The sequence below is a fragment of the Dermacentor andersoni genome, chromosome 2 (genome assembly GCF_023375885.2).
Source record: "Dermacentor andersoni chromosome 2, qqDerAnde1_hic_scaffold, whole genome shotgun sequence".
Lineage (NCBI taxonomy): Eukaryota > Metazoa > Arthropoda > Arachnida > Ixodida > Ixodidae > Dermacentor > Dermacentor andersoni.
The window spans coordinates 5,613,209-5,636,559 of record NC_092815.1 but is presented as its reverse complement, the minus strand read 5'-3'; the positions used below and the strand labels follow the sequence as shown (position 1 = coordinate 5,636,559).

Here is a 23,351-nt window from a genome sequence, read left to right as displayed (position 1 = left end):
TATGGAATCGTTGGTGCTTCCACAATCACCAATAGCTCCACGGCAGGCTTACAATGAATAATCGTTACAACAATGTTTTCATATTTCAGTGGAATGCTAATAGCCTTCGAAACAAGTCAGCTGATTTTCGCAAACTACTAGTTCAACATAACTTTCCTATTTTATGTATACAGGAGGCAGGCGTATGAGATAACTTTCGTCTTTCAAACTATGTTATATATAAATCATCGCGCATTGCTGGACGTATCAGAGCGATGTTATGCGTGAGAAAAGACCTGCCGTCTTATTTAATACAGTCGAACGATTTAAATATGCCCGAGTTCGTAGCATGCAAGATATCCTTTAGAAATACAAGCGTCATAGTGATCAGTCTTTATGCACAATTTTCTGGCAAAATATCAGTAAACAGCTTGGTGAATGTGCATGGTATCGCAAACTCACATGTGCTGGTTTGTGGGGACTTCAACGCACGTAACGTCATCTGGGGTAGTGAATATAACGATTCCCGTGGAAGCATATAGAGTCTGCCGCAGTAAAAAGTAATCTGATCGTGTTAAATGACGGCTCTCCAACGTTCTTGCGGGGGTTTCGTTAATCAAGCTGTATGGATATTACGCTCTGCTCACAAGACCTTCTTGATGGCGTTGAATGGTCAACGGACATGGAAACGCACGGTAGTGATCATTTTCCGATCCTGGTAAGACATCGCCTCATACAGAGTGAGTGGACCCGGCGCTACTCAAAATATACTAATTGGCCAAGTTTTCGTCACCATTTAAGTAACTCATTGGGCTAAAATCCGAACTTTCAAAGTTTTCCAAATATATGTCTTACAAGATCAGCACAAAGCAAGTTATTGTTCCAAATCAATACGTTGCAGTCCACGGGGAATATGAATGTCTAAGAGCAATTAGAAGACGCGCAGAAAGGGCTTACCGCCGCAGTGGAAAGCTGGATGACTACAAGATGGCACAGAAAGTTCGGTCAACTTCGCGCAGACGCTTACAAAAATTAGGTACGAGAAGGTGGCGAGAATACTGCGCGTCGTTGTCTCCGTTTACTCCAGTTCCCAGAATATGGTCAGTTGTCCGATCTTTTAGTTGTCCAGTTACCCAGAGCCATCCCTTCCGAGCCCTTGGTAGCTCGAAGTACTATGGAAACATGTGTTGCTGACGAATTCTGTCAACTTATATCCAGACCAGGAATTCTGTTTACTTGCCTACAATTTACAAGTTCGACAACCCTAGCCGAACAGAAAGTTCGTGCGTGCTTTATGTCACAACATCCTCAACTTGACTGTGAGTTTACTTTAAATGAATTGAAATGTGATCTTTCGCCATGCCGTATAAAGACAACCGCAGGCCCAGATGGTGTCACGTATATGATGTTAAAAAACCTAGGTCCAGTAGAAAGAGTTGCTCTTTAGTAGATATTCAATGATATCTGGATAAGAGAGGCTCTTCCAGATTCATGGAAATTAGCCCGGGTGATTCCAGTACTAAAACCAGGAAAGACTCCCGTTTGTCTTGACTCCTACCGACCCGTCAGTCTCACAAGCTGTTTTTCCAAACTAATGGAGAAGATGATAGACCGTCGACTGCAATGGTGATGTGAACACACAAATGTGTTTTCCAACTACATGACTGGTTTTCGACAAAATTGGTGTATGATGGATTCGCTTTTAGACATTAGCAGTGACAGTAGCGGTATTTTTAGACATTCAAAGAGCATTCGAGACTGTAAGTCACATACACATCCTTGCTGGTATGTTAGAGCTTGGCCTACACGGTCGAACACTGCGATGGGTATCAAATTTCTTGAAAGATAGAAAAATATTTATGGAAACAGTCGAAGGAGAGAGTAATTATCACAGGATCACGCAGGGCATTCCGCAGGGCAGTGTTCTCAGTCCGTTTTTATTCAGCTGTGTCATGGCAGCCTTGCCACAGAAACTCCCGTCTGGTCTACAATATTCTCTGCACGCAGATGACATCTGCATATGGGCCTCTGAATCTCATATAAAAGACATTCAAACAACGCTGCAAGAGGGTCTTGATAGTATCGACACCCTTTTGAAAGAAAGAGGCATGAGTCTTTCATACGCAAAGACAGCCGTACTTCCTTTCACTAGACGACAGCTGAATAATTTCCAACTCACGCTTAATGGGCAGACTTTGATGATTGGGAAAGAGCATAAATTTCTTGGAGTTATTCTTGACCGCCAGCTAACATGGGCTTCACAATTACGCGCAATTGAAAAGCAGACCAATGCAGTAATAAACGTACTTAGATGACTCGCTGGCACAAAGTGGGGGGGGGGGGGATCAGTCTCGTCACTACTACAAGTTCATAACGCACTCATAAAAGAAAAAATTGCTTACTCGGCACCTATTCTCCATGGTTTATCGCAAACTTCTGAGGAACGTCTTCAACGTTTGCTGGCAAGAGGGCTGCGAGTTTGTCTTGGGGTTCCGCAGGCTACCTCGAATTCTTTAGTAATTGCTGAAGCTCGCCACCCACCATTTCCAGTCATACGAACAGTTGAAACATGCCGACATATTTATCGCCTCTTAACCCAACACGAGAAGCATCCATTAAACCTCGCGCTTACCGAAAGAAACAGAAGCAAAATTCACGATGTTGTTCGAGAACATAAAGCATTATTACCAAGATTTGAATTATGCAAAGTGGATGTTTGTTACCCTCCCTGGATGTTAACATGTCCTAAAATAGAATTATCAGTTGACGGGATTATATCTAAGAGAGACATGTTCATAGTAGCCGCACAACGACTGGCACTCTTCCAAATTTACTGCTTATATCCCCAGTACATCCACGTTTATACAGATGGTTCGTGTCATAAAAATTCCTCGACTTCAGCATTCGTCATTCCACATTTAGCGCTAGAGCAAACATTTAAGTTATCCCGAGACACATCTTCCACCGTAGCAGAACTGTTTGCAATCCTGTGTGCTTTGCGTTTCATAACATCAGAAAAACATTCGCAAAAATGGTTTATCTTTAGCGATTCGCAAGCCTGTCACATTACTACAGAGAAATAAGAAAAATTCTTTGAACACTTTGCTATTGTATGAGACACTCAAAGAACTTACGAAAGGAAGCGCAAGGAACCACGTAATTGCATCCCAGTGGATACCTGGGCACTGCAATATTCCTGGTAATACTGCAGCGGATGCAGCTGCGAATCGGGCGCACAATAACGCGGAGACGACCAATGTTCCCCTATTGTGTAGTAAAGTCCGTCTGCTCCTGAGACAGATTTCTTGTAGCATCAGCAAAACTACCTGGTTTGATCAGCAAACTAAAAACTCGGCGTTATACTTTATAGATCCTTGTATAAACTTATCTATGCCGGGAAATCTGAGAGACAACAAAAAATTTGAAACATTGGTACACCGCCTGCGTCTTGGTACTGCATTTACGAAACACTTCTTGCACAGGATAAAACGTGCCTCTAGTCCGCAGTGTTCTTGTGGCCATCGAGACGAAGATGTGCGTCATCTTCTCCTCAAGTGCACGAAATGCGATCCACAAAGACGGGTACTGCAAGCAAATTTGTTGATATTAGACAGAAGACGACTCACTCTAAAAAAGAAGCTTGGCCTATGGCCAACTGCGGACCTTCAAAAAAGAGCGCTTCTTGCCCTGAAAAAGTTTTTAGAGGACACCAACAATTTGGGAAAATATTACGTATCAGATGATCCGAATACGCTAAATGAGTAACATAAACGTTGTTCGTGGTTCATAATTGGTTTATGTGGTGATCGCAACTTTTACGCAATACGTATAATTGTGTTCTGTACTTGCAGTGCATTACATGTGTTGTGTTTTTCGGCTGTTTAAAATATCTGACTTTATATATGCGTACGTGGACTGAACCAATGCACAGAACTTTGCGACTCATGTACTGTTGGACTGTATATTTTTTATTCATCCAGCGTTCTACTGAGTGCCATATCTTGTGTCGCTATTCTCCCTTTTTACGCAAATTTGTTTCCTTTGCCAAGTGACAAGGAGTAACCGGTGCCACCATAAAGGCGCCAACCTCTCCTAATATTCATTTCAATAAAAAAAAGGCCAGAAGTGCACACTAATATATAAGGGCCTTCCCAGACAAACCGATAAATACAATAGCACACCTTCTATTGAAACCTTGAATAGAAAAATGTATTACTTGAACAAGATGTATGGTACAAGCGAAACAGAATGAGTGATGTATGTTATATGTCACGTATTGTCAAGTTTTTCTCCAAATGTGAGCCTTTCATGCATACACATAATCGCACTCATGTAGTAAATCAAGTTCATGTGCAGGGCTCATCCAGTGCATTTCATGTGTTTCATCTTATAGTGTACTAACTACGTTTCCTAATGCCAGTAACCAACTCTCCCAGCTTTCAGCAATAGTATGCAAGATTATTTATTCTTAGAAGTATGATAGCATGAAAAGACAAGGAGAAAGACTTATCAACAGGAGTAGCACCTACTACAAGCTGATTTTGCTCCTGGATGGAAACGAGCATTAACCGTAATCATCATCAATGTTTCAATGAGGGAGTGGGTGAACCCGGAACTTGCATGAAGAATAACTACAGTAGCCACATGGCTGCACATATGAGCTGTGGCTGTTTCCCTGTCCTCCAGCACATGAGGTTAGTTGCAAAGAGCCCTGACAGTGACAGGGAAGTGGTTGAAGTTATCCTCATTAGCAAACAAAGATCGACATTGTCAGAAAATAAACACCATCTCTCGTCAAAAACATGCAATTTTTTATAGAGCATTTACCCTCGTTTCATCACACACATTGCATTAGGTGCCTAAGTTTAGAACGACAGAAAGCTGAGCTAGTTGGTATGGATTCATTCTGCAAAAAAGAAATGAGGCGTGCAGACACCTCCTTTTTGCACAATAAGTGCCTAATTTGTCTCACTACTGCTATTAGTGCCCCATACAAGACTAACCATTTCCATGCCAATTTTATTTTCATAAAATCACCGAAATTTCCAAAATATTGTTACGGGAAGGAAGAAGCGTGCGTCTATTTACAGATGGCTTTTAATGGCTGAGCCAACAAGCGTAGAGCAGCGATAAAACTTAACTCTTCTTCGTCGTCTCCAACGCCACCATCATCGTCCTCTTCTTCCCACATTACCGACTGTGACATCACCCCCATCGGAAAAAGCACCTTATTGGGGCGGCTCATCGGTCTGAGAAAGGTAAGGTTTGAGACGGCTGACGTGGATGATGTCAGAGAGATGTGAATGCACCGTGGCATCCAGCGGAGACACTTCATATGTGACAGGGGTCACCTGGAGAAGGATTCGGTAAGGGCCACAGTATCGCGAGAGGAATTTGCCCGAAAGACCAACACGCCAAGTTGGATACCAAACTAGCACAAGAGCACCTGGTTCGTAGTGCACGTCGTGATGGCGCTGGTCGTAACGGCACTTCTGGCGTGTCTGTGAAGCAGAAAGACGAATGCGGGCAATCTGGCGTGCTTGGGTCGCTGTGGCTATGACATCCCGAGTGTACTCCGTCGGCGAATCGAGTGTGGTCAAAAGGAGAGTCTCCAAAGGCAAAGTCGGTTCACGGCCGAAGAGGAGATAGAAGGGTGAATAGCCACCTGTGTCGTGGCGCGAGGAATCGTAGGCGAACGTGACGAATGGTAGAGCAATGTCCCAGTCGCCATGATCGGAGGAAACATACATTGCTAGCATGTCAGTTAATGTGCGATTCAGGCGTTCGGTAAGACCGTTAGTTTGAGGATGGTAAGCGGTAAGTTTGTGTTTAGTAGCACATGATCGAAGTAGGTCGTCTGTGACTTTGGCAAGAAAGTTTCTGCTGCGATCGGTGAGAAGTTGACGAGGTGCACCGTGGTGCAAGATAACGTCGTGAAGCAAGAAATCAGCGACGTCTGTAGCGCAGCTGGTCGGTAGGGCTCTAGTAATGGCATAGCGAGTTGTATAGTCCGTAGCGACGGCAAGCCACCTATTTCCGTCGTTTGATATAGGGAATCGTACGAGAAGATCAACGCCAACGCGAAAAAAAGGGTCGGCCGGTATATTCAAAGGCTGCAGCAGTCCGGCAGGAGGCACAGCTGGTCTTTTCCGGCGTTGACACGACTCACACGCGGCAACATAGCACCGGACAGAGTGGTTGAGACGGGGCCAGAAAAACCGTCCCCGAATTCGGTCATAGGTCCGCGTGACGCCAAGGTGTCCAGCGGTGGGAACGTCGTGCAGTTGCTGCAGTACAATCTGTCGAAGATGAGACGGAATGACTGTTAGGAGCTCGGGCCTGTCGGGGTGCATGTTGCGGCGATACAGGATGCCATTTTGTAGTACGAACATGTGAAGGGATGGGTCAGAGGGACCAGAGAGCAGGCGTTCTATAATGGGGTGTAACGACTCATCGCGTCGTTGTTCAGCGCCAATGTCTTACAAGGCAGAGAGCGAAAGAACGCAGATCTGCTTGACATCCACTAAACCGTCCGGTACATCGACGGGATGACGAGACAGGCAGTCGGCGTCCTGATGTAGACGACCCGACTTGTAGACCACAGCGTATGTGTAAAAAAACGGACATGTGGCGACTGGCAACACTGACATGAGCAGTACACATTCCAAGCACAGCCCGAGTTCTACCGTCGGCGACCTGGAGCAGTCGAGTCGTAGCAGGAGTAAGTACTTTCTTCAAGCGCGTTCGAAGCTCCGCACTCATGATGGAAATTTGGGCTCCAGTGTCGATGAGTGCTGTAACGGGCAAACCATCCACGTCCAGAAGGTTCCGATTAGTAGGCAGGGTCAGCAGAGAAATTTCAGGCCAGGGTTCTAGAGCAGCGTCACCTCCAGGAGCGGCCCCAGTTAGTTTCCCGTCGGAGATCGTCGACGGTAAGCTGGGGATGGAGAGCGACGCAGCTGGGGCGAACGGGGAGCGGCGACTATGTGGTGATGGCGAGCGGCTGGTCGCGGTGGCTCGAGCGTTGTAAGGTGCATCTTCAACCTCGATGGAGAGTAATGGTGGGCGAGGATTCAGTGGGGAGCGGCGGTAGGCGGGAGAGCTTGGTCGAGAGTGGGCTGGCCAGGAACTTCGACAGTGGCGAAAGATGTGGCCCACACATCCACAATAAAAGCAGATGGGTCTATCGTCATGTGTGCGCCATTCGGCCGGATTGCGATAGCTCGGATATGGACCGTATTGGCTCCGGTTAACAAAGGCAGGGGCAGCAAACGAAGCAAAGTCAGGATGGCCGGCTGACGGAGCAGATGGACGGAAGACCCACATTGGCAAGTTCTTGGCGAATTACCGACTGAATGAGAGGCATAAGCGGCCGGGAATCGTCAAAGCACTGCGTCACTGGCGTGGCAGGAGACGCTGCTTCGATTTCTCGCCGAACGATACGTACGACGTTCTCGCAGGAGGTGGTCTCGCGCGGTGGACAAATGTCTTCGCACGTCGATGAAGCTGTGGTATGAGGTAGACGCGTGAACTGTTGAACTATGCGGCGACTCTTCGCGTCTTCAAAGCGGTGACATTCGTTAATGATCTCATTGACCGTTGTTATGTTCTTATAAACAAGCAGGTTAAACGCGTCGTCCGCGATGCCTTTTAAAACATGGCTGACCTTGTCTGCCTCGGCCATATTGTTATCCACTTTGCGGCAAAGAGCGAGGACGCCCTGGATATACGCCACGTAAGATTCAGTGGACGTTTGTACATGGGTCCCAAGGTCCTCCTCGCAGCGCGTTGGCGGCCGACGGGCTTGCCGAACAAATCTCTAAGCTTCTGTTTGCATTGGTCCCAACTCGAAATCTCTTCTTCCTGCGTTTCGAACCAGAGCCGTGCTGTTTCCTTGAGGTAGAACATTATATTGGCCAGCATAAGCGTGTTATCCCACCTGTTGTGTGCGCTGACCCGTTTGTAATTCTGCAACCAGTCATCGACGTCAACGTTGTCGATCGCGGAAGACATGCCAGGGTCGCGAGGCTGGCCAGGATGACCGTCGGTGGCGACGATGGGGCTGTAGTTGAACTCTCTCCTTCGGATGACATGACGGCCAGGTTACGTCCGCTGCGGAGCTCCGTCTTGCGCAAGTGATTACCCCACACGTCCACCCACGATGTTACGGGAAGGAAGAAGCGTGCGTCTATTTACAGATGGCTTTTAATTGCTGAGCCAACAAGCGTAGATCAGCGATAAAACTTAACTCTTCTTCGTCGTCTCCAAGGCCACCATCATCGTCCTCTTGTTCCCACATTACCGACTGTGACAATATTTCTGAGCTATTCTTTGGGAAGAGTTTTTATTGCTGCAATATCAGCAGTTAATTTACAATTTTCTGCTGTCTTTTACTAGCTGTTTTTCATGTTTTTAGGTTGCAAACAGACAAGGACGCAGAAACAGTCTACATGAAGCATATTTTTTGGAAGTCAAGCGTGCTTTTGTTATCCTCCATGAAACATGTTATGGCAGGTGCGGCAGGATAAGTAAACCGCAGAGTAGTAAGCAAAAAAGGTGTTTTTTTCTAAACAGGTCGCCATGGTCCCAAATATTCCTCCCAATCATTAGTATTAAGTTGAAAGTCCAAACATGAGTTGTTAGTTTTCCAGCTTCAATTCTTTACTTCAGATGAAGAAATACATAACATATTTTGATATGATATGATATGTGATTCTTGCGCCGGACAGGCAGCCTTTGTCACTGCAGCCACCTTGCCTTGCACTGTCATTTTTAAAACCCAGGGAAGCCAACTTCTGCATAATTTTTGCTCACTGCGCCCTCAAATATCAGTTTTCTCAGAAGTTGGCATCACTCACACAAAACTGATGAAAATATTGCCGCTTGTATATGGCACTCAGTAGGCAAAATGAAGTCACTGGACGAGTCAGACTCATCACTAGCCCAAAAAGAGTTAATGTGGTTACAATTGCACTACTCCCTCCAAGAATAAAATCGGGTGGTACTCGGTGCCAGCGCTGTCAATGTGCTTCTTTGTGCCCATTTGTTCGTGCTATTATATATCCACTAGTATGTCTGACTGAGCAACTTAAGCAGAAGCTCTGCTACCATATATGTTATCCACTGTAATTTTATTAACACATACAATGCTGGTAATACAATGTGAGATATATAACGGAGACATAAAAGTTCGTTGTATCTTTTACATATTTTATCTTTGTGGCATATAACACAAGTCTACTGGTTCAGGTGGGTTACTAGAAGAGAAGGAAATATCTTAGCTGAAAAGATGTGTAGCTTGCTACAAAAAAGCAATACTATAACTGATGAACAGCCGTGTAACTTGGCTTTGACCGTTCTGAAGACCAAAGCAACGAACAGTGCACAGTGCCATGCAGCAGTACTTACACCATATCTTGATTTCCTTTCAAGCGCATCTCTTTCGATCACCTGAGGAACGTTTTTAGCACACAAAGTGTATCCTTGTTGGTGAGGCTTATAGCGCGTTGAAAAGACAAGGACGAAAGTGAGACGCGACACACACAGGCGCCTGTGTGTGTCACGTCTCACTTTCGTCCTTGTCTTTTTAACGCGCTATAAGCCTCACGATGTCTTACCAACAAGCCCAAATCACTGGTTTACAGCATCCTTGTTGGCTTTTGACTTTTAGCAGTTAGCAGAATGCACATGAAGAACTGGCAAGCGACAAGCCATAACATACCCGCTGTGGCGGCATAGTGGCTATGGTGCTGCGCTACTAAGCCCAAGGGCAGCCACAGCCGCCACATTTTAATAGGGGTGAAATGCAAATATAACTGTGTGCCGTGCACTGGGTTCATGTCAAAGAACTCCAGATGGTCAAAATTAATCTGAAGTGCCTCACTACGGCATGTCTTAAAATCAAATTGTAGTTATGGCATGCAAAACCCATGAATTTAATTTATATTTTTAAGCCATGACGTGAGTAGCGAGGGATTTCCATTCTTTGTTTTGTGAGGTTGACTTCGGGAGTTCTCAATCAGAGCTTCTACAAGATGATGACATCATTCTGAAAAGTTGGCTGCCAGTACAGAAACATACTGCCCTGTGGTGTCATCTATCATGCATTGAAAAGCAGTCTGTAGTGAAGCCAAACTGATGGATGGTGAAGCATACGTTTGTGGTTTTACTTCTGACGGACCCAGCGCAGTCTCAGTTGTACAGGCACAAATGTAAATGACAAGCCTTGCTCATCCTCAGTAGGGAAAGGGTTAAGCGCATTTGGCTTCCTAGTTTCAAGTTCTGCAACTACAATATACAATTATGTTCACTTTCTTCTTTTGGGGCGGGGGGCAGAAACTGAACACATAATTAACTAATCACTGATCTATCATGCAAGCGATGTTTGACTTTCTCAGTAGCCTATCTAAAGACAGAAAACTAGGCTCAGGTGTTTTAATCTGTAAAAGCAAAGACAACCTTTTATACGGCAACCTATCAACTTGAAGCCCACAGTAGTAGTTCAGCTTCAATGCCATCAAGCTGTTGAGCACGAGTCCAATAAAAATTAATGCAGAAGTATTAGTGCTCCATGCTTTTACTGAGCGGTAAAGGGACACTAAAGGAAAATAATGAGTTAAGTTAGATTGAAGGTTAGCCTTTTGTAATAACAAATTCATCATTTGTAGCAAGTACTGATCTTTTGTAAGCAAGAAAATTAGAGAACTGGAAAATCAAAGGGCATCAACTAATAACTTGCACCAAATTCTGCAGTTTTATGTGCCAAAACCATAATATGATTATGCGGCATAAGTATGAGGGAATCTGTATTAATTTTGACCCCTGCCCTGTGTTTCTCTACTGTGCATACAATGCGCAGTACACATGCATTTTTGCATTTCGCACCTATCAAAATGCAGCTGCCACACCTAGAATTTGATCATCCACCCTCAGCCTTGGCAGCGCAACATCAAACAGCTCAACTCAGAGTCCATACTTGTCAGCAGCCTTCTGCATTGAGTGCGACACTTGGTGCTCATGAGGCAGTACTTCCAGCTGCTTCAACTGCTTTAAACTGTGTGCACTGCTGGCTTTCGCTGTTTTCCAGCCCTTAAAGCCCAACTCCAAAAAAACGTTTGGGCTGCGGAAAAAAAAGATTCAAACAGTGTAAATACAGAACAGCCTTCTAGCATTCTCGATACCGAAACTGAAATGAATGCCGCAATTACCAGTAACTGGCAGTGAGGCATGACTCAGATTGCAGGGCTCGTTAGTGTGGCCTACGAGATACGGGACCACCTGCAGCTGCCTGCAGTGTGATAAAAAACCTGCAGGTGATTTGGACTCTCTTTAGAGCCACTAAGCACCAGGTGCATGCGCCGTCTGATAATGCACTATTAAAAGAATACCAATAAGAAAATTAGACAGTTACCAACCCCGAAGCTTTGCCGAGATCACTACAGTATTATTTACAACTCATTTATTACCACTTTAGCCAAAGTGAAATTTTGTTGCATTTGGAATTTAAGCTTCTGCAGTAGGGGTTTTGAGATGTGATGATCACAAAGCTTCTGTGCTTTGTGACATTACATCACTAGATAAATGACAAGGCCATGGTTCAAAGTGTTTTTACAACCTAACTCTAATATGTCATGATAATACAGTAGATTACATTTGAAATGTTTTCAATGGGCGCGGAAAAGGAATAACCTTTACACATAAGACACGCATGGCGAAAGCATTGGAAGCAAGGCTCCCATGTGCTTTTCAGTAATTTTTCACCTTGGTCGGTGCCAGTTCTGTTTTTTCCTTGACTCTTCCTAACCGGACAAGACTTCGTCAGACTCAACTTCATTAACCCATTGACAATATGCTGCATATCTTAGGTAAACATTTGCTGTTCACCCTAAAGCATGTTTGCCGAAGTTACCAACCACGAGCAAAGAAAGGTTAGCGACTGTATGAACCAACCTACAACCATGTTAAACCCGCTATTGCCCCAATGTGCCTTGAATATGCTCTAAAGATGTGTATTCACAGAATTCGCAATAGCTGTTGTGCTCAGGTTGGCAGGTTCATAGCAGCTGGCCTCCCTCACTCTCATCGGAATCTCAGAATCCCACTGCGAGAACTTCAGGAGTTGAAAGCAGCAAAAGGCAACATTGCGCCGTTTGACGCAGCCAGAAGCACTGCCTCATGAGCAAAGCAGTTGCACTCACTGAAGAAGGTTGATGACAAATAAAGGGCCCCATTTGTGCTGCTGGTTCCAAAGAAGTCATCTAAGCTTTGTTCCCATGCTTGAGTGTAAAAATAGAGCTGCTTTTTGACAAAAGGCATGCAACACCGTTCATGAATTGTGCCATTGTAATGGTTTACCAAAGAACCAGTTACTTGTGGTTAGCTCAACACAAGCCAAATTGGACGCTACACTGATCAAAGGGCAAGAGAACATTGGCAGAATATAAAAACAAAGGATGACCAATGTAGGTATGTAGGACCAATGTAGGACCAATGTAGGACCAATGTATGAAGACCAAATTTTGGCAATGCACCTTCCGCTATTTGTCTATGTTCACAGCTATGTGTCGTGATCCAATGACGAGCATACAACACGACTGACGAGATGCAAGTGCTAACTGACAACTCCATAATAGGTTACATATGCAACACATGCACGACGGCTACATGCCGGCTTGGCTAGCGTAGTCTGGTCCGCTCGTAGGCGTCGTTCTGCATCTCACATGATGGTGTACGTAGCGCCATCTCCTTGCGGTGTCACACACACCTCCATTTCTTTAATGTAGCCCCAGTCATAAGTCGAGCCGACTTGTAGCTCTTACTTCTTCGTCCTCCCCGAACTTCTACGCCCACTTCTTGTGATTGTTGCAGGTTGCGACGGCTTTAGATGCTTACTTGTGCATCGAGTGAGACCACTAGCTGGGCTCACTACATATGAACATGACGTGTGAGCTGGCCCAACTGCTGTGCCTGTTGCAGCACCGGACAGGATACGGATGGCAATCTCTTTCCAAAGTCCTGTGTTGCCAGTCGTATTACCTGCGCTTCTTGACCGTGTATGCTTCATTTCGTTTCTTGAACGTGCCGGTGTTCCACAGTGGCTTCAGCATTCTTTGTGCCACCGGCTCATCGGTTTTGAGGCATCTTCCTATGAGTTCAGCAGGTGTGAGCCCTTCGTTGCCTGGAGGTCGCGATGAGCAAGTAGAGCCTTTGGAATGTTGAATGACTTCTTGAGCAGCTGCTTAGCCATCTGTACAGTCCCCTCTGCAGCACCGTTGCCAAGGGGGAAGTAGGTGCTACTGGTTACATCCCATGATTCCCATTGCTTGACAAACATGCTGAATTGTGCGAAAACGAACTGAGGACCGTTGTCTTATCATATAATAGCTGGTGTCTCAAAGCGAGCGAAGATCTGGCTCAGTGCTTGAGTTATGTTCTGTGTGGTAGTACGCCTCAACTTCACGAGTTCAAAGAAGCCCGAGTAATAAACCACCATTACGAGGTGATTCTCTCCATTCTCACAGAAGAGATCAATTCCAATCACTTCCCATGGGTGTTTTGGAAGTGGGGTGTGTATCATGGGCTCAGTGTCTGGTTTACAGTGCTTATGACAGACAGGGCATTTTGACACAACTCTGGATGTGTTGGTTAATACCTGGCCAACAGACTGACTGAGTGGCTCAAGCCCTACATCTACCAACACCATGATGACCATATGCAAGCGCTCCAGCACATCACTTTGCATATTCGGTGGGAGGACAATGTGACTGCCTTTGAGCAAAATGCCATCCACCAGTGTCAGTTCGTGGGCAAATTCTGCATACCTCTGTACTTCTGGAGGAAGTGGCTTGTTTGGGCCACGACGTTGTACAGTAGTCCCTGACCCTTGCTAAAACGGTATCATTCATTTGCGTGGCCTTTATCCTCTCTAGCAAGTCTTGGGAGGCAGGCGGAAGTTCCATCGTTAGAATTTCGTGCTCTATGATGGCCTCGATGAGGCTCCTTGGGCTGCTATTGTCTGTTTATTTCTGCAGTTTCCTAGAGGGCACATCAGCAGGGTATACTTCCTTACCAAGAACATGGGAAATGGTATAATCAAACTCCAGCAGTACCATTCGGAACCGTTGCAGATGTAGACTGAGTTCACCCAGGCAGCTTGATGGCAGCAGCGGCACTAGCGGCTTGTGGTCTCTTTCTGCACGAAACTGCCGACCTACCAGGTAGCAGTAGAAATGCTTGCAGGCCCAAGTAACTGCCGATGCTTCTTTCTCTATACGAGCATATTATGTCTCTATGTCAGAGAGGGGCCTTGAGGCACAGTCAACTACAATCCTACGACCTTCTGTCTCTTGTAGGTCTGCCCCAAGACTGTACGAGGATGCATATGCAGACACAGTGAGAAGACTGTGACGGTTGTACTGGGTGAGCGCCAGCGTCGTCGTCAATGGTTGTTTATGGATTCAGCATCACTGTAAAACAGGTCATGTAATGGTTTTCTGAGCTGCACGAGCCCTGGGAGAAATTGACCAGGTGATGGGCTATTCCCAAGAAGGACCTCACTTCTACATTCTACATCTGTTGGTTCTGCTAGCTGACACAGCGCATTGACCTTTTCAGGGTCAGCACTGATACCGTTTGCCAATACAATGTGTCCAAGGAATTATTCCACCCACTGCTGGTGAATAAAAGGAAAGGGGGTTAACCAAGGGGCCTGATTTTTATTAAGCAAATCATAAGAAGCCAACAAACAAAGATACCAAGAACAACACAGGGGAAATTACTTGTACTTACTGATTGAAATAAATTATAAATTAATGGAATTGAAAGTGGATGAAAAAACAACTTCCCGCAGGTGGGGAACGATCCCACATTTTCGAATTACGCTTGGGATGCTCTACCAATTTAGCTGCCACGGCACCGTCTTCGCATCCACTTTCTGGGGTATTTATGTGTTACTACTAGAACTAACCCTGGGATTGTTAGCCAGTGCCATCACTCACCTACGTTGGCGGTGGACGTGGAGCATCCTTTCTGCCGCAGGCGTCACGAGTATCTGATCTTTTTGGGTGAAGGCAACTGGTCAATAAACCCATACATGCTACCTGAAGGCATCAATGTTGCCAAATTCGAGATTCTCATTATGTAATGAACGAGAAAGGGGTTAACCAAGGGGCCCGATTTTTGACTGCTGGTGTAGTACACACTCTCATGCGTTTAGGGCGATGCCAGCTTCTTGCAGGCGCTGAAGTACTTTGTGCAGTCGTGCATCATGTTCAGCCTTCGTGCGGCCAAGCACTATTATGTCGTCTTGCAGACATGCTTGGCCATCCAGGCTTTCTAGGAGTCTTAGCATTTCCCTCTGCAAAAATTCAGTTGCTGTGGAAATTCCGAAAGGCAATCGGAGGAACTGAAAATGGCCAACTGGCGTCAGTAAAGTTTTGTACCTATGGGACTCAGGTAACCGGTAACCAATAACCGGCCCTTGCGTCAAGTTTGCTAAACCAGGTCGCTCCGGTGAGTTTGGCCAGGCAATCATCGACAGTGAGCATTAAGAATCGTTCTTGCAGTATGTTCTATTTCAACCCTCCGAAGTGACTGCTGATTTGAAGCTCGCCTCCTTTATTTTTCGCAACTACCATAGGTGCACACCACTCTATGGTCTCTTCGACCTTTCTGATGACACCCAGGCTCTCCATTCTCTCCAACTCACATTGGACACTCGGCAAAATGGGCAAACGTACTCGCCTCGGGTACATAATAGCACACCACTTGGCATCAGGGAGTAGCTTTATTTTGTAATCGGTCTTACGAAGGCCAGGCCTGTAGCCAGGTAGAGGTAGTGGCATAAAATGTTGGCAGGGTCACTGACCTTGCCTGCTGACTCTGCTACTTCAGGAAGGCTTGGTAGAACATTGAAGGATTTGATTGCGGCACATCAAAAAGTGCGTCATGCAGCTTGTCTATTACATAAATTTCTTCTAGACACAACCAGCCACTTCAGCACAGGGTCGCAGTGAAGAGTGCAACCGTTGCTATTTTGGTCCTGCCAGGCTCGAGGAGCTGTTCCTTTGCTTGCTTCAGGTTGCCCATGACTTCGTCATAGAGGCTTGTTAGAATGGCAGTTACATCTGCGCCAGTGCCTACCCTGAACTTCATTGGCAAGCTATTGACCGTCACATCGATTTTCCATGGCCCAGGATCCTGTTGCTCATTTAATTGTCCCAAGTAAACCTCTTCCAAAAAGTTTGGTACGTGCTTCTTGTTCTGCTTTTTGGAAGCGGAATAGCACACGGCAGCAGTGTTCCTTTTTACTTCAGGCACTGCATGTTTTGCCATTCGCTAGGCACATAGTGTGTGATGGTGAACCATAGGTGTTTTGTTGAACCATACCACTTGCATGTCAGCGCAGTTTGGTCGCGCTGGTTTTTTCTAGAATTGTTATTTGACTTTGCTCTTCGAAAAGCTGTGCATGGCGTCTACAGCTTCAAGTGACTGTAGCTACGGCCGTAGGTCCTTTCCTGCTGTTTCATTGTTGCCATGTTGCGAGCAGCGGTGACAGCGGCTTCCAGAGTAAGCTCGGCGTTAAGTTGCAGCTTCTCCCTTGCCTGCGTGTCTGTGGGACCGGCCACGAGTCTATCACATATCAGTTCCTCTTTCAGGGCGCTGTACGCATAGGCTTCAGCTAGCCTGAAGAGGTCGGTGATGAACATGTCGATTGTCTCGTGCGCGTCTTGCTTCCGGCTGTTGAACTTTGCACACTCGTATATCACGTTCATCCATGGCACGAAATTTTTCGTGAACAGTTGAATTACTGTGTTGTAGTCGAGTTTCTCAGCATCGCAGAGCCCGAGCAAGGCTAGGACGTCTTCGGCTTCACGACCCATAGCATAAATGAGTGTGTTAACCTTTGTCTCGCCTTCTTGATTCTTTTGTCTGGAGATAGCTCTGTAGCGCTCCCATCTCGTGAACCACCGTTTCCACTCCTCGGGTCACCAAAAATCAAGTTTTTCCGGCAGTTCGACAACCAACGGGTTGAGCGGAGCTGCGCGCTGGGATGTGGACACTCTAGGTGACGCCATGGGTACCAAAGTTTCGTATTCACAGCACTGCGCTGCAGGCGTAGACTTCTGCTTGCGTGCTGCATTTCTCCCAGCGTTGTCGAGTATCCCACCGCTGCCTCCATGTCGTGGTTGGGTGACGAGCATACGTGATTGACAAAACATAAGTGTTAACTGGGAACTGCTTACTAGGTTACCTATGAAAAACACGCACGGCTACATGCAGGCTCGGCTTACACGGTCGGGTCCGCTCTTCCAGAGGCGTTGTTCCGCATCTGACATGACCGTGTACGTAGCGCCATCTCGTTGCGGTAGCTCACATGACACTTGCACCATTGTAACTCAATGGGCAGCAACTTCAAAAAATTATATTTTGGAAGGCTGCACGAGTTTATGCAACTTTCAGTTGACGTCAAGAGGATTTGCCCTCTTATTAACATACACATTTACGGCACTAGACATAACCTCTTTGCTGCATTATAGCACGGCTTTGGTCCAAATTAAAACACTGATATAACACAGCAAAAATGTTACGAATAAGTATCATAAATACGCAGAATATTAGAAGGACGTGCGCTCTCATTGTTGCTAACTGATCATTGTTGAAATTCCGGCAGTCTTCTGAATTATAATTTTTAGACATGCTGCCCATTGAGTTATGATAATGCATTGCGGTGAAATTTGATAGATGGCCGCAGAGGCAATCCAACATTTCAGTTTCAACCACAGCTAGTTACCCCTATGCTTTTCTTGGCTTCATCGCCTCCCGGCTTTATATGGTCATGATTAACAAAAAATAAAGCCCCTGTTTTCCTTCTCCTCATTCATTCATGCGAGGGTCTCAAACATCATAGCCTTGATGCCTTTAGGTAGCATGCGTGGTTTTATTAGTCGCATACCTGCTCTCTTCAGTTCAGGTGTTACGCGAGACCATTGTGCAAAAAATGATGTTCCACATCTGCCCACCATGGCTCTAAGTCGAGAGATTAACACTCCCAGGGCCACATATACCACACATAAATACACAAGTTAGCACAATCGGTAGTGCATCGCGTTTGTACTGCAAATGTTGTGAGTTCAGTCACCCCCAGAAACAAGGTCTTTTCGTCTGCTTTCATTACTTTTTTTCAATATTTTCTACATTTCAATTTGAACCACAGCTAATTACACCAATGCTTTTCTTGGCTTAATTGCCTGCAACCTTTATATAGTCAGCAAAAATAAGGCAACAAGAAAATGAAAAGAAATAAGTGGAGGACAGGGTCATCGGTGTTCGAAGAAGCACCTTCCTTTTTGTATCTTTAACCAACATGTGCACGCAATAGATAACTCCTCTGCCTGCACATCAAATGACCATGCAAGAGATGGAGCTGGAACCCACAGTGAAATATACATACAGCCTACCAATGCACGTCCTCCGATGGTAGCGAAGAGCACAAGTGCCTGTAGAGCTGCGTGCCACGGTTCCTTTTGCCAAACCATGGAAAGGAGCGTAAGTGCTCCTTTCTATGTAGAGCTCGCCGCTTCAAGCAGTGTTCAGGTAGCCATTCGTTATCCTGCACATAGTATAAAATGTATTGTAGATATCGACGCAGCTTCAGTCCTGCAGCAAATAAAGTGATCAGTTCTAACCAAAATGTTGAGATATCGGCACTTTGGTAGACGGATGTTAACATGCTGAAGTTTCTGAGATGCCAGAGATTATTTCGTTAAACATTAGACGAGCCACTCATACAGGGATGAAAGCAGTCAAAGAAGTTTTGGAGCAGCTCTGCGAGCAGCAAATTTTACAGCTTGGAGCATAAATTGTCCGTTTTGGAGCAGCTTGGTAAAGGTCAATGAGTGAAATACAGGCATATGAAGAAAAGGTGTTTTTCATTTGACTTTACAGAGCACTATTTGATTATGGCAGATCAGTACTGCGGAAGCCTGCAAGGCAAGTAAAATTCATGACAGGAAAAATTTTCACCCACCAGAGTTTAGCATGAAGCTACGAAGGAAACCTGTACAGGTTACTCGGAAACCATCATTAAATTACATATCGGAAGTGACAACTAACTCAGGCCAAGATAAATAAATAAATGAGTGCTTTCCGTGCACATCGCCCACTCTACGTTGATAGGCTTATGTTAGTGCTACTCAAGTTCTTTTTTCAATTGTGAACAAGCAATTAACATGTAATTGTAATGAATGTTTATTGCCTTACTTATTCAATACGGTACCAATGCAAAGGTTGTGGAATACGCCGAGAAATGACCGATAACAGCATATACACGACCAAGGTCAAGTGTGGTCTTTTTTTCCGACAAAAAAAGAAGAATACAACACATGCAAAATTTTCTTTAAAAATTCACGTGACAACCCGCCCCCACATCAGTAGCATAAGTGGTCTCAGACGGAAACCTTGTCATCAGTGTACTGCGTATATTAGGAATGTGCTAACCTGGGGCACGGTCTTGTAAAGGTTCGCAAAGCGAACTGTTACCAAGATCGCGCTACTTCGCGTTTGGTAGGGACTGTACATGCACGCCAAAAACTGCTGACATGTCGAGAAAAAAACACAGCCGCTTATTCCCAGTGCCCCTATTTGACAAAGTTTGCGTAATGATTGATGCAATATTTGGTGTGCAGAAGCATTGTCACGGTCAGTACAATTTATTTTCACTTTTTATTTATTTCACGGGCTTTCTTTTTCGTTAAAGGAAGTCTTCACAAATCCTAGATTGTTTTAAATGCTGTTGTCGGTCATTTGTAACCATCATACAAAACTTTTTTCACGGACATCGCATCGATTAGGTAAATTTAAAAACTTAGCTAATGGAACGTATTCATGCACAATGAATGAAAAATATTCACAGTGGCTACTATGAGCAACACTCATCAAGGCACAGTGAACACCATTCAAGTGGTGCCCTCTGGTAATTTTTAATTCTTGTCAACCTGCAGTTGAGATAGCAGAATATCGCAGAATAAATGTGAAGTGACGTACTGGTCATTGCATGTTTGTCAGTATTTTACATCTTTTTTGACACACTGGTAGGAAAAAAGACATGAACGGGCATGTTGATTGCCCTTCAGCTGTGGTATACAAGTTTCCCTTGTTGCGCGACAGCATCTACATTATACAGACGGGAAGGGGTATCAATGATTGCTTGGACGAGCATAGTTACAACCTTCATAAAAGTTAGCGAAGTGGGTCCCTTGCCATGCATTGCAAGACATGTGGATGCAGTCACGGTCAACTGATGGGCGAGATTATTGAGGTTAATGCCATTACCAAATGTGTTGGGTGTGCGTGAGTACACCCTCCTTATCTTTATTAGGCAAGGAACTTTACTTTCTAAGTTGTTCGGCACATTTTCAGTGAACTGCAGCCGTGTGCTTCTTGTAAGGTTGTTGTTTCAATTGTTTTTGGGATGTGTGCTATGAGCGGCCCATATAATGTGCAGTAGGGTCATGGAATAAAACCAGTTGGAAGTTAGCGCTCATCCTGTCACCTGTCCTTTTTCTTTCATACTCAAATTGAGTTATTCTAAAGCAAGACAAGAATCCATTCAGTGAGTTTGCGCCTCCGAACCAGTTCAGTGTCTACAGTGCACAATGATGCTATTATAAAGGGACATTGAAAATATTGTTTATTTTCTTAAAATAAATAAAGTTTAGTGTAAAGTTTCGCACTGCATTTTGCAAGTTTTACCCCTAATATAAATTTGTATTCTAGAATGTGAAGGATGAGAACAAGCATTTCCAACCTTACATATTCCCAATGACATGTAATCACTACAACTTAGAGGAAAGGCGCTACGATCTCAAACAAAGTCACAGCTTCTATCCATGGTTGTTGTATATAAATGCATTAGGCACTGAGACAATATGGTTAAATCTTAAAGCTAAAACTAAGGTAAAGGCTTTTACCAACAGAACATTTCAAGACACATAGTGCAGAGGTAACAAAATAAATCATGGAGTTTTACCTGCCGAAACCACGATCTCATCATGAGGCACGCCATAGTGGGGGGACTCCGAAATAATTTGGACCACCTGGGGTTCTTTAACGTGCAGCTAAATCTAAGTACACGGGTGTTTCCGCATTCCGCCACCATCAAAATGCGGCCACCGTGGCAGGGATTCGATCCCACGACCTCATGCTTAGCAGCCCAACACCATAGCCACTAAGGAACCACGGCGGGTACAGTGCACACCTGTGAAAATTTTTCCTATACCAGAAATAAGTTTTTGGCCAGATGCTGAAGAACCGGGGGAATCGTGCCCTGTCTGGCGCTGTTCACAGTGCTCTACCTCAGCAAACCGGGACATTTGCACGCGAGAGGGAAAGCACCAAGTCCGGCCATGGCTGGTAAACCGTATGGCGATACTTTAACAAAATATACAGTAACTAAAACAAAAGGACGAGTACAAACGAGACGTGTTCTTGTTATTTAACTGACACATTATCTTCGCGGCTTTTGCCACGTGTACGATATAGAGGTTACACAGTTGTGCTTATTCCATATCAGTAGTATCGTCTTAAATCATGCATTGTAGGAGTTGGAGGAAATCCCACCGCTGGCGCCAGTTGTAGGAGTTGAGGAGGACTTTGGGATGAAACACTTGGGAGGTTTATTTACATTATGTACAGTGAGAGTCAATTAACAGTCGTAGAGCCATTACGGGCCGGCAGCAACTCGGACGCTGCGGGCCGTCGCAAGAAGTTCGAGAGAGATGAATCAAGGGATGCTCTGGAATCCTCTAGAATGCTCTTGCTGCTCCCGGTCTGCGTCTTTTAAGCCCTTCGATGCCTGGAAGACGCGTCATGTTCGGCCAATGGGAGAGCCCGCTCAGATGACGCCATTTTCAGCCAATGAAGGCGCCCGTGCGATGGTGTCACACCCGGCGGCTCCCTGCGGTCTTGACTTGCTGACTTGCAATGCGTCGTCACGAGAGAACAGGGACGACGCTTGGGCCCCAATTGTCTGAGGGCCCTCTTCAAAGGCGGCCGGGGCGACACTGCCAGGCCTTCCCGGTACATCACAGCCGTCTTGCTTCGGGACTCACGTTACCTGGAACAGTGCCGGGCTATCCCTTCGCTTTCTGGAAGAGTCAAGCATTGAATAGCCCAACCGGCGGCGTACGAAGTGGGGGCCTTCAACTTGTTTGCCCGTGTTCGCCTCTGGAATGTGGCATCCGTGCTTTTGCGCTTCTCAATTAGCTGTGGTGCGATTCGATGTGGTCTGGGGAACTCGAAGGGGGCTCAGAAAAAGGTCCCGTATCTAACAGCATGCGCACTGAGCGTATCAAAACGTTATGGACATCCCAGAAGCCGTTGCTCACGGTGTGAGACTCACGATAGCGAAGTGAAATGCGATCCTTTTACAAATAAAGAAAGAAATTGTTCGCCTGCGACAAACTTTGCAAACAAGAAATAAAATACAAGCCTATCAAAATGTTTCGTCCAGGTTGAAGTTGGCGCGCAGTTTGTTGGCGTTCACCGTTGCGCATTACGCTGTGCGTAATTAACTAATTAACAGTGCGTAGCATGTTGTAAAATTTTGCAGTGTCAGATTCTTTGGCAATGTCAGAGGGAAAGTAGTTCCATTCAGTGATGGTGCAGGGTATGAGAGAGCATGTGTATTGTAACGTGTGAGAAGGTAGGCACTTGAATTGAGATGGTGATCCCGGCACGAAAAGACGACAGGCGGTGACTGCAAAAAATCATTGTGAAGAGAAAATGATTATAAAGTTTGTCAAGCAGGCAAAGACACTGGTTTGTGGCGAAAAGATAGTGCTCGTAAATCAGTACCTACGTGCTTTTAATGATGACACGCTAGTGTAAGACGCATAGTCGGAAAATATGAAGCGAGCTGCCCAGTTTTGAACAAATGCAATCTCATCGACAATGTATGCCTGCCAGAGTGCTATATTAGCGATGCGTATTCGAGCTTTGTGTGGATCGGTGCAGTGTAAACAAGTTTATGTATGCTCACAAGAGCATGCTTTAGGTTTCGTTTAATGATGCCAAGAATTATGCCAAGAAAGCGATGAACTGCTGCAAAGATGGAGTAAATGTGGTGGTTTTATGCTAAGCCATAATGTAAATGAAAACATGTGCTGGTAGTTGAATGTTAAACTGGGATCTTCGAAATAGGCGATGACTTGTGAATCATTAATGTCTTCCATAAATTTGCGAATTGTACTGGTTAATGATATTCATTGGTAGTTAAGGGGGGAGAAAAATTCGCGGGATTTATAGAATGGGATGACTTTAGCCGCTCGGCAGTTTTAAGAATGGACCAAGGAGGGTATGTCACAGAGACACTG

General features: G+C 45.3%; 1 protein-coding gene across 2 annotated transcripts in view; it reads right to left on the bottom strand.

Moving 5' to 3' along the window:
- Positions 1-866: 866 nt before the first annotated feature.
- LOC126543023 (retinol dehydrogenase 11-like) overlaps positions 867-23,351 on the bottom strand; it is a 132,029-nt gene continuing 109,544 nt past the window's right edge. The window contains exons 7-8 of one of the 2 annotated variants that reach the window (XM_055077581.1): positions 18,438-18,589; positions 867-3,564 (exon numbers count right to left, since the gene is read on the bottom strand). In XM_055077581.1, coding sequence (XP_054933556.1) covers positions 3,519-3,564; positions 18,438-18,589 — 198 coding nt within the window. In that variant the 3' untranslated portion in view covers positions 867-3,518. Of the gene's footprint in view, positions 3,565-18,430; positions 18,590-23,351 lie in introns of both variants that reach the window. The other variant, XM_055077582.2, reaches the window with a different exon arrangement.